We start from the raw sequence: 11,771 nt of genomic DNA, 5'->3' as shown, positions 1-11,771 counted from the left end.
GGTTCAAACACCTGCAGCAGGGGCACCTTACAGAGCTTTGTGAGAGAGCACAGCTCTACAATTAAAAGTCATTCTGACGACTGTTTGTTCCATGTAAAATTACAGTTTTGCAGATTTTACGGATTCATTTTTGTAAAAGTGCGCTGAATTGCTGAATCTCAACTCTCAGAGTGTTGCAGCGTCTTGAAACAGAACTGTAAGAATGACGTGTAAATAACAACGTCATTCTTATTCTTTATGTTTGTGATGTCATTCATAGGAAGTGCGTCCTCCACACGTTTAGAGCGCAGGCCGAGACATGTAAAGTGACCTGGACCAAACATGAGTGGATCCTGACATGTGACCATCTGCAGCTCATTCGCCTCCTTAAATACACGTATGAGTGCGAGTCGAACCATGAGTGATGAGCTGGTGTCTGAAGGTGCCCCAGCGTCCATCCCTGAACACGTTCATGACCAGATCCTTCTGCAGTACTGACTGGATGGACTGGTGGTCCTGCTGGAGGTCTGGTGCTGCTGAAGACTCGTTTAGATTGGACACAAACACACAGCTGGTGGCAAAGCGAGAGAAGAAACACAAACAGGCATAAAGACACGTTTGTCCTGCAGTAACACATGAATAATACAACAGTGAACCCAAAGTGTTGAACCAGGGCAGACTGAGCGTGACAGACTTTAGCTGGCCTGAAAGCAGAGAACGAGTCCTCAGAGGTTTGAGCCTCTGAGGCCTGTGGGAAAAACTGATCCTTATCATTTTGACTTTACACAGAAATATAAGCAACAGAAAGGATCCACTATGTTTCCACTGTACAATGAAGTGTTAACGTCTGAGGAAGCCTCACTGATTACACTTGTGCTGAGTCTATTAGAAACCTGTGCTCTGGCACATTAGTGATCATCAGTAAGACTCTAAATCCTGACTGAAAGTCTTGGTGTGATCCTTTCTACATAAAAGCTGCAGTGTGAGAACAACGAGCTGTTAACGATGTCGTACCGTATCCGGTTGCCACCAGGCTCTTGCCGTAAACAGTTGACCATTCCCACAATCCCACACTCTGCCTGAGAAGCAGTCAGCCACACTGGATGGTCTGAGGACTCTGACATCACTTCCTGCTGCAGAGCAGAGTCCCCACAGTTAGACTTTTAAACAGCTCAGATCTCTCTCATATATACTTTATGATAACACAGAGAAAACAGCCAATCAGACGAGCCCGATGAGCGAGCTGTGAGTGTTTGGGGACAACGACAGACAGAGAGACGAAAGTGGGACTGACCTTGAGCGTTTCCACCCACTGATAGTCTTTGCTGTCCACAGGCAGGAAAACCGGCTGTTTACTCACAGACTGACGGCGACACAGAAAGAGGGCGGAGCCGTAGAAAGACTTCCTGACAGCCACCAGGTTAAGAGAAGCCTCTGAGAGCACTTCCTCCCACTCAGCCTTCCAACAAGATCAGAATAATCAAAACTCAGCTGACAGCACGTCACAGCAGGGTGGAAAAATGTTCTGTTTAAACACACCTGTGTGAGGAGTCCCTGCTGGCTGCTGCTCTGAGCAGTGCTGGACAGGAAGGCCACAGCCTCCCCCACAGTCTCCCCCTTCAGCAGCGTGTGGAGGAGAACAAACCCACTTTCTTTGGCTCCAGATGCCAGATTTGCTACCAGCAGCCTGGGCTCTGTCTTCACTGGACCCCATGCATGGTTACACAGCACCAGGTCCGCCCCCACAGCAACGTCTCCAGCAGCTGGGCTGGTCAGAGGATCCCACTGAGCCGCAGCGACACCGAGCTCCTCCAGGGGAGCCTGGTGGGGGGCCAGAAGCTCCAGACTGGCCGCAGTCGCAGTGTAGTCCACACGGAGCATGGGCTGGATGTTGAGCAGGGGCACGGCGCGACAGAAGAGCTGGCCGTCATCTGAGAGAGCCTGCAGGAGTCAGAGGCGTGAAAATGATGAGTGTGTGGAAATAATCCAGCTAAATCCAGCTGTTTGAGAGTCTTACCTCCAACACTTTGATCCTGCCAGGTGTGCTGTTTTCCACCGTGATGTCGAGGCAATGTCTCAGGGCGTCGTCGACCAGCAGACCCTAGAGCAGGTCGTCTTTAAGCAGGCACAGCCGCTCCTTCTGCACCACCTGCTCCAGCTCAGAGTGGAGGTTCCCATTGAACTCGAGGCCACAGAGCAGGGTTAGCAGCCGCAGCAGGCTGGGCTCAGAAGGCTCACCGCTGGGAGGAGGTGCATCAGACCCCCCCTGTAACCCCGGGATGGAGAGCTTGACACCATGAGGGGCCATCTTCTGCTGCAGTGTGTGGATCAAAACTGGACACGGAGGACAGGAGAGAAGACGGACTTTAGCACAATGTTTGGTTTGATGTTCGTCATCTCCTCACAAGGAGATCAAAACAAGTCTAACAGGTAACAGCTCTTAAATACATACAGGGAGAAAGATGTGAACAACCAGACAATCCCATCATATCCGTCTCCTCACACAGTTTGGATCAGATCACACATGCAAACATTATTTTGATCCAGTTATCACTCATATGTTTACTGCATGTGAGTGATGGAGAGATTGTCTGTACCTTTGCAAAGCCTCAGCTGCTCTGCCAGCTTCCCATTGGCTGTAAGGCAGTCCGTCTCCACATCAGGAACAAACAGGAACTCCTCCAGTGTGGGCGGGCTCTGCAGCTGCTGCCGGCGAGGGGCTACTGTGGCGTGCAGGCCACAGATCTGGACTCCACCAGCAGTGATGTTGTCAAGGTAACGGCTTACGTGGACATCAACCGCTGCAGGAATCAAACAGAGTCAAACATCGAGCTGAAGGGGACCAAAGAGAGCGAACAGCAGCTGGTGTTTTACACATAAAACAGTCACATCATGTTGACATGACAGCCACAAACCGCTAAGTAACGATCAGGAGGATCACTGCTGCTGATCTGAAGTGAGGGAGGCAAACACACCTTGCTTTCCTTCAGCGTGCTCGCTGACTTTTTCCAGGTGTGCAGCAGGATGGACGCACACGGAGCGGATTCTGGTCGGCAAACGCAAACCTCCACCCGGCAGCCCCAAGACGATCATCTGCAACATGGTGTCCAGAAACGTCACCCAGTTTCCTGTCCATTCCAGCTTCCCACGGTCTCCTAGAAACAGCCAATCATATTATTAGAAAAACAGTCCTACCAACATTTATCTGAGTGTAACTAGAATCATGTCCTTTTATGTCCCAGCAGGACAATAAGCCACAGCTCCAGCGTACCTGCTGTGTTTGACTCCAAGATGCCCTGAAAGGTTTTTCCATAGTCGTAGCCTCGCAGTCTGAGCTCCTTGTAGATCTCGTGTGCGTTAAGCTTCATCGAGGCGTCTCTCCTGTCGGCAGCTTCCCGGCTGATCTCACCGTTGAATGAATCGAGTGCCGAATCCTCCAGGATGCTCACCTTACCTGAAAACCAGCGATTCTGAATATTCACGAGTTCATACTGAAAGTCAAAAGTCTGCAGACGAGTTTTACTCTGTCACTGGAACAACTAACAGACCTCTGAGGTTTTCTTGCTCTGGTCACAGAGCTTCACCTCAGCCTGATGGATGCAGCTCGGTGTCATGTGACCTGAGCTACAGCCGGCCTGTGCTGAACCAATCAGCAGCCGAGCGACACGGGAAACCCGTTTAAACAGCACTGCACTAAATAATAAACAATATGTTTGTGGATATAATGTTGTGTGATTTTCAGCGACAAATGTAAATGATGTGTAAACTTTGGGATCTTCATCAGCAGCTCAGCCTGTGTGCTGATGCAAAGACGTACCGCTGACAGTCAGGCTCCCGTTCTCCGAAACCTCGAACCTGCTGGTGGCGGGCATGAGACGCACCTCCAACTGGACCGCACCTGTGACAAACAGTCAACAGCTTCATCCACTGTAACAATAACAATAACAATAATAATGCACTTATCAAAATCAGAGTGTTTCACAATAAAAGTCACAAAAACCAATTAAATGTAAAAGATGTTGCTGTTGATTATTTTAGTAATGAAGTCGTCTGTCAGTGACTCCATCGAGTCTGAAACAAAATACTTTTGTCTTATTAATGAAGAAAAATAATTATTCAGAAGAAAATCAGACTGAGCTGCTGGTGCGAGCAGCGTCTAACCCTCATGTGACACAGTGAGACAACATCTGTAAAATTATCTCAAAGGTCAAATTCAACTAGAATAACATCGATATGCAACCGAAACAAAGATGTATGTCCGTCTCCTTGAAGGTTTCTGAATTTAATACGGTGGAAGGAAGGAAGATTTTCAAACATTAATGCCAATATTTGATATTATTTCACTTTCAATCTGAAAAATGTTACAAAACTCGTTTGACGTGTGTTAACACGTCGGTGCACCGCAGAGTGCCGGCGTGTTAAACGAAGCATGGCAGCCAATAACGAGTGTCGAGGATTTTCATCATCCAATCACGCAGTGAGTTCAGGGATTTAAACGTGTGAAATCGTCAGTTTGGCGTAACTAAGACGCTCGGCGGGTCTTACAGAGCTGTAACAATCTCACCGCCTCCACATCTCTTACTGGTTAAAGTGGGACTGACAGGATAGGCACTGGGCCGATCACATGACCTCACCTGCTCGACGAGGTTATGTGATCATGGTTCAAGCCGTTAACAAGCCACGCCTCCCATACTTACTGGCGTTTGACAGGATGGTGGCACTGTGGATAGTCACATCCTCAAAGGTTACGGGCGTCGTTTCCATGACAACCCCTAGACTCCTCACCAAGGTGCGCCAGGCCAGCACCAGGTAACCAGTTGCCGGGTAGAGGACACGCCCATCGATGCTGTGTCCAATGAGATAGTGGTCTGCAGACTCTGGGCTGACGTCTGTTACATCAATGACACGACGTTAAACCAAATCAGAAAAACGTTTTCACTGCGATGGAAACACTGCGAGCGCACTTCTTACCAATGTTATACACCGCCGCAGAACCAGAGCCTCCCGAGCCCGACAGGAAGTGTTCCGCTTTAGGGATATCCCACGTCTGGGTGTGGTCCCACTGCACCAAGGGCGAGATCATTGGAGTACCAACTGGCACAGGGTAGGTCACAGCGGGGCACAGGGCGTTGGCGTCCACGTTGATGCTAAAGGCAGAGAGTGGTGTGAGTAAGCAGCTGTCACAGTCAAACAGCCAATGAGGGAGGCTCTCCTCACCCGTTCATGAAGATCCTCCCGACGTTCGAGAGGAAAAACTCGAGGTTGTTGGTGTGACCTCTCTTCATCAGGGGGACGACTGAACACGTGGGCTTCAGGCTGCGCTTCAGGATGGCCTGTGTGAAGAAGTCAACACTTCAGTCACAGCAGCGAGTGAAACGCTTTACAGCCCTGGTTTCCAACGGTAACACCACCTATTCAGGCTAGTGTCCCTGTAAAGTACATCACCCAGTAACATCTGGAAAGTGTGTGTGGAAAAAAAGCTTTGATAAATCAGTGTTTCTGAGCTTCAGACAGCAACAGCTGCTGAACGCTGTGTGTTGAGGCTGACACACACAGACACACACAGGAACACACAGGAAGCAGCCCCACATGTGTGGACAGCACTGGTAGCAAACCTGCAGCAGAGCATGCGGAGCTATTTCCAGCACCACGGCGTTTTCGGGCACCAGGCTCAGGCCCTCCTGGAACAGCACGGGGCTCACGAGGTTGTTGACATGGTATTCAGCCGAGCTGTGCAGAGCCAAAGCAGAGTCCCACTCAGACTGAGGGATGCTGGTGCTCACCCAGCGCGCCGAACGCTTCTTTGGCTCTTTGATCACCTGCAGTGACAGGATGGCAGCTCATTAATATTCAGCACAGCAGTCTGCACCAGGTTTCCTGTGACAGTGTTGGCGCCTGGCACGCTGATGTGTGAGCCCTGCTTCTACTGACAGGACCGAGCATGGATGGGACGTGCGGCGCTACATACCTTCTTCAGAGCTGCGAGCAGGGCTGGAGCGATGGAGGCCATGTAGTAGGAGTGAAACGCCACCCCGGCACTGCGCACTTCCTTTGCAAACACTCCTTGTTGTTTGAGCTCGGACACAAAGGCACTGACTGCTTCCTAAAAATCAAACGTGGCACATGTTCAAACATCTGGGACCACAGCTGTACAGCAGGACACAGCTCCCATAGTTTAAAACACACTGAGCTGTCACTCATCTGGACTGATGGAACAATGAGTTCACTGTGTTTGGCTATAAATAAGTGAGAGCGTCATGGCGATCACGTGTGTCATATGATACATGAAGCTCAGGTAAAACAGAGACGTGCTGTATGTAAGCACCTTGATTTGGTGCCATAACTCAAACTGAACCAACCAGCAGAAAAAGAAATTTAAGCTGCTAGAAGAACCAGGAAAGTGACCTGAGGGCCGGAGATGGTGACCGTGTCCTCAGCGTTGTGGCAGGCTGGAACCACCCCCTGAGGACACTGAGCGATGCACTCCTCCCAGGTCAGCCCTGCAACACACAGGAAGCACAAAGCTCAAACATGGCGTCCGACCCTGCAGAATCAGAGCCCTGAACACAACACTGAGTCCCATCTGTTAAAAGAAGACGCGCTCTCACCCACTGCAGCCATGCCTCCTGGAGGAAGGCTGGCCTCCTTGATGCAGCGGCCTCTCCAGTACGCAGCCAGGAGGGCCTCGCTGTGACTCAGGGAGCGGTCAGCATAGCCACAGGCTAGCTCTCCCACCGAGTGCCCCACGATGCCATCGGGCTGCAGACCCAGCTTGGTGAGCAGATCGATCTGAGCGATCTGTAAGGAGAAAAAACACGACGATTGCTCTGGCAGTCTGAGTCATCGTCCACCTGTGAACTCAGCAGCCATAGAAGGCCACTGCATGTTTATGCTCCTCCTCCTCGTGCCCACAGATCGCTGCAGGCTCTTTCTGGTGCTCTCCGGTCTAATGTGGCTCGACTGTGCAATGCATTCACAAGATTTTCACAACGCTTGACCTCTGACCCCTGATGTTGAGGTCGGGGTCACTGAGATCCAAACTCCTCTGACATTTTCAGTAGGTAGATCTAAGGTATCGATTTGAAGCTCCTCTCAACCTTTTCCAGCTGAGAGGTAAAAAACACCCAATAACTCTTCCTCACTGTGAGCTCAGACTAAACACTCGTTTCCACAGAGTGAGACGTTTCCACGCAGGTGTTAGTTAAAGCAGGGGCACAGTGATTGGTCGGGTCATAAATAAATGTTTGTGCTGACGTCTTCTATAAACTCTGAGTGGTACACATGGATCTGTGCTCGACTCGAAGCTTTGAAAACAAACGAGTGTTGAAATGCTTCCCTTTTCTCTCTGTGAGGCAGCATCGCTGTACCTGTACTGCAGCCAGGCCAACGAAGGCGTGAACGGTGTCTTCGAACGTGTCCTCCTGAGCCTCCATGAGCAGACGAGACACCACCAGCCCCGTCTCCTTCAGCGCCGCATCGGACCGCAGAATGGAGTCTCTGAAGTCTGGCAGCTGCATGAGACTGCGGCCCATCCCGGCCCACTGCGTCCCCATACCTGCATTACAGACAGCGTGTAGCAACACGTTGGTATATGAGGTGTGTGCGTGCAGCTCTGCATCGCAGCTGTGTTCAAACCCTTTTAAATAAACTGGAAACAAACTTTCATGTTGCCCAGCTGATGGTTGCTTAGTAACAGCGTGCTCTCAGCGACTCAACGTCACTCCTGTTACGTCCTCGTTCCTCCATCGATCTCATCGTTCACCCCAAATCTGTCCAAACATCTTTGTATCATGTGAAGCGTCTCATACTTCTGACTGCGTGCAGCGACTCACCTGAACAAACGTACCACAGAGGCCTGGCGGCGCCCGGCACCTGCTGCACTTCCATGACGTCGCTCTGAGAGCCAATCAGAGCAAAACCTCTGTAGGGCATGCTGGCGGCGGGCGCTCCTGACACTTCGTTCAGCAGAGACAGGAAGGCGTTGTCCGCAGCGTGTTCCTTCCCCTTCTGCAGGACGGAGCTCACCGTCGTCTCTGTGCGCCCGCAGGCCTGAAGCATTCTGGGAAGCTTCCCGGGTGAAGCCGAGGCGGCCGTTTTCTCAGCCGGACGAAGGATGACGTGAACGTTGGAACCTCCGAATCCAAAGGAGTTGATCCCTACGATGCCTCCTCGGACGGGAACAGGCCGATCGACGACGCGAACCCGACCGTCGGTGAGGGCGGGGATGTCAGGGTTAGGATGGAGGAAGTGCAGGTTGGGGGCCCAGACTCCTCGCTCCAGAGAGAGCAGCACCTGCACGTCGCATCAAACACATGAGCAGCGGTTTAAAGCAAATAATGACTCATGATTCCAGTTTAACCCTTTAAGACCTACCATAGAACCAAGTCCGCCAGAGCTTATATTATATTTTACATGCTGTAGTGCCATTTTGGGAGCATTTCAAGTTGCTATACATCAATACAACTGTTATAGCCCATATTTTAATAATATGTTGCATTAAGTCCATAGTAACTACATTAATTGCAAAAAAGTGCAATAAACTACAAAAAAATTGAAAATCGTTTTTGTTTACATATATTTCTACTTGGAGAAATTTAAGAGGTTTATCCCTCAAAACTTTAAATACAAAAAAGTTGCAAAAAATAGTTTACAACAACAGGAAATTTATTTTGAGTGTCTTCATAGTTTTATTTTGGAGATACAGCAATTTTTATATACTGCAGGAAAAACAAAAACAATCCTATGATGCAAATTTGCAAAGAAAACAGCAGGTGCATCAAAATAAACTATTTCCAGCAGTGCAATTCGAGTTCTAAGCATCCCAGAAACTATTCAGAAAAGCATAAAGTCAAACATGACTTATAAAAACACCAGTATAGGCTTTAAGGCCTACAAGTAAAAAACTACATTTTCCGCGAAAATGACGTCACTTCCGGTTTCGGGCAGGAAATGGCGGACATGCGATGTTCGCGCTGACGTCTGTTTCAAGTGGAAGTGTTACAGAACAGCTGATCGGATCGGCAAAGCGTGTTTCTGGAATATTATGTTTTTGTTCTGCAAGTGCTTTTTATGCAGTTTTTGCAAAGCTTTATGTGGAAGGAAACCGTGACCTAGGACAAGCTGATGGCATAAGATGTAAGTACAACTCCTCCAGTTTCATATGCAAAAAAAATTATTGCGCTAGCTTACGTGGTTGCAGTGCTACCGGGATTTAAAAATAGTTACGCAAAAAAGAGCGTGCCCGCTCCGACCGGCTTCAAAGGGTTAACACAGAGCTCATCATAAAAGAGGCCACAGCTCCAGATTTCTACTAAGCAGCACTTCAGAATATTTGGAAGCATTTTTATTTCTCTGAGACGCCACTAAAGGAAGAGTGGAGGAGGTGTGTTTGGGTGGGTGTGGCTCCACCCGGCGATGACTGCATACAGGACACAGTGTGTTCGTGATCTGTGTGTATTGTCTGTCAGCTGATTGGATGTTTCCATCGTCACACGGTCTCAGTGAGAACATTAGAAGACGACTGTGGTTTCAAACCTTTGCCAGGGCAGCCAGCCCAGAGGCCGGCTCTGGATGACCCATGTTGGACTTGGTGGAGCCAATCAGCAGAGGCTCTCGCTTTGACTCGCAGAAAACGCTGACGATGCCATTCACTTCCTGCGGGTCGCCGACCTGCGTGGACAGAGCAGAGGTTAAATACGGTGGATCTGGTTAGTAAGAGCGCCTCTCTGTGCCGACACACCTGACGGCTGCACTGACCTTTGTCCCGGTGCCGTGGGCTTCGATGTACTCCACCTGCTCTGGAGACACGCTGGCCTCCTGGTAGAGTGAACGAACCAGCCTCTGCTGCATCTCACCAGACGGAAACGTCACCCCTGCGTGAGCACGTCACACAAAACCGGTAAACGAAACCATTTCTACGATCGGCCGTGACTTCCAGTGCTCCCCTGGACCTCCTTACCTTGCTCTTTGTATCCGTCTGTGTTGTTGCCTGCGTTGATCACTGTGGCATACACTCTTCTAGCCGCCGGTCGTTTAGTCAGCAGCACTGCCACCGCTGCCTCCGAGCGGCAGTATCCATTTCCTGACAACACAAACGTGACGCTTTAACCCTGCAGCACGCTCGCATGTATGTCACACATTGAAGACAGTTAAAGCTGAGACAAAAAACGTTCTACGTCATTGAGTTAGTCAAGAAATGTCAAAGTAAATGTAACACAGAAAGATTAAATGTGCCGGCAGCCGGTGGAGGAGCGGCTCCTCCCCATCGCTCCCAAACAGAAACTCTGTGATGTCACGTGTAGACCAGGTGATGTTTTACCTGAAGCATCAAATGACTTGCAGGTCCCCTCTGGACTGAGCATGCCCAGCTTCATGAACTGCACTGAAGTGTTCGGCTTGAGAAGCAGGTTCACTCCCCCAACTAAAGCAGCGTCACAGTGGCCCTGTCGGATGGCGTGGAAGGCGTTTTCTAGAGCCAGCAGGCTGGAGGAGCACGCCGTGTCTATGGCAGTGCTGGGGCCTGGAGAACAAAGGCAGCAGGGTTAGAGCCGGGCGCCACATACGGAGCCGCCCATCTGATCGTCCGAGCTGTGGTATGCTGAGGAAACCACTACGGCACAGAGCGAGAAACAGAGTAAAAACACACAAAATATATCAGCAACAATTCAGTGGACGAATAAAATCAGAGCCCAGATCGTTCATTCAAAGCAGTCCAGCTGCTGCAGCGTGCGTGCTCTCTGCACGTTTACGTCCTGCCTGTCGACACAAACACTACTGCACGTCACTGATCTGCAGACTCCTTTGCTACTCTAAGATCAAAGGTGATCCTGAGCTGCAGCAGAGCGTCCACCTAAACCTGAGTGTGTGTCTCACACTGGATCACGCTGACAGCACTGCAAACACACACGTGCTGAGCAGCGCTGCGTGCACGTACCGCTGAAGTCGAAGAAGTAGGACAGTCTATTGGCCAACATGCCGCGCTGGCAGCCCGTCATGCTGTAGCCCAGGAGCTCCTCTGGATCTCTGCTGAATGCTTCGCCCGCCTCGGAGCCGCTCACACCGATGTACACGCCTGTTTTGCTGCCGCGCAGCGTGGCTGGATTCAGTCCTGCAGCACAACATTTCATTTTCACTCACATGTCGTCTTTCCCCCAACTGCAAACTAAACCTCAGCTCACCACTCGTTTGCTCTCACCTCCATCTACAATAGCCTCGTAAGCGATCTCCAGCATGAGGCGCAGCTGCGGGTCCATGCTGTTGGCCTGTTTGGGATGGACTCCAAAAAAGGCTGCGTCGAAGTGGCTGATGTCTTTGAGTTTCCCGTTCCTCTTTGGAAGACCGTACAGACCTGCAAACAGCACAATGTTACAGCAGCAGGACCCCACACACGGTCCACAGCCACTGCTCACACTGAGCACCAAACACGATGCTGTGAGACCAGACTGAGCCAAAGAGGGGAGGAAAATCCTCACGAGGACGTTTCTCTTTTCCAGCACAGAGGACATCTGAGTGCTTATTACTGCCTGTGTTCAGCTCACAGGAAGCAGGCAAAAGCACACAGCAGGTTTATGATCACACCAGTTAGGAATCACCAGTAAAACTTGGATAACAAAAAATGAAACCATGAAGTTAAATCCATATGATGATGATTTAAAAAAAACCTTTACTTTTTAACAGGAAGTGGAATAAACTGAAGTGACACTGGCAGCGATCAGATGAATCAACTAAAGTAAATAAACGAAGCTGGTGGGAAAAAGCTGTTGGTTAAATCTGCTCCATCCTCTGTTCCTTTG

The 11,771-nt window shown here is 50.1% G+C and overlaps 1 protein-coding gene across 1 annotated transcript in view; it reads right to left on the bottom strand.

Moving 5' to 3' along the window:
* fasn (fatty acid synthase) overlaps positions 1 to 11,735 on the bottom strand; it is a 22,248-nt gene extending 10,513 nt beyond the window's left edge. The window contains 24 exon segments of the mRNA XM_042214508.1: positions 396 to 550; positions 994 to 1,112; positions 1,274 to 1,438; positions 1,519 to 1,920; positions 1,997 to 2,313; positions 2,577 to 2,780; positions 2,955 to 3,134; positions 3,251 to 3,433; positions 3,797 to 3,877; positions 4,677 to 4,868; positions 4,951 to 5,126; positions 5,197 to 5,312; positions 5,595 to 5,798; positions 5,948 to 6,082; positions 6,385 to 6,479; positions 6,588 to 6,777; positions 7,347 to 7,534; positions 7,812 to 8,271; positions 9,514 to 9,648; positions 9,736 to 9,851; positions 9,938 to 10,060; positions 10,298 to 10,498; positions 10,913 to 11,086; positions 11,174 to 11,735. Coding sequence (XP_042070442.1) covers positions 396 to 550; positions 994 to 1,112; positions 1,274 to 1,438; positions 1,519 to 1,920; positions 1,997 to 2,313; positions 2,577 to 2,780; positions 2,955 to 3,134; positions 3,251 to 3,433; positions 3,797 to 3,877; positions 4,677 to 4,868; positions 4,951 to 5,126; positions 5,197 to 5,312; positions 5,595 to 5,798; positions 5,948 to 6,082; positions 6,385 to 6,479; positions 6,588 to 6,777; positions 7,347 to 7,534; positions 7,812 to 8,271; positions 9,514 to 9,648; positions 9,736 to 9,851; positions 9,938 to 10,060; positions 10,298 to 10,498; positions 10,913 to 11,086; positions 11,174 to 11,483 — 4,621 coding nt within the window. The 5' untranslated portion in view covers positions 11,484 to 11,735.
* Positions 11,736 to 11,771: the final 36 nt, after the last annotated feature.

Source organism: Haplochromis burtoni, unplaced genomic scaffold, assembly GCF_018398535.1.
Source record: "Haplochromis burtoni strain Fernald_Lab_line unplaced genomic scaffold, NCSU_Asbu1 Contig_577, whole genome shotgun sequence".
NCBI lineage: Eukaryota > Metazoa > Chordata > Actinopteri > Cichliformes > Cichlidae > Haplochromis > Haplochromis burtoni.
The sequence above is the reverse complement of the archived record's forward strand: the minus strand, read 5'-3'. Positions and strand labels throughout refer to the sequence as shown.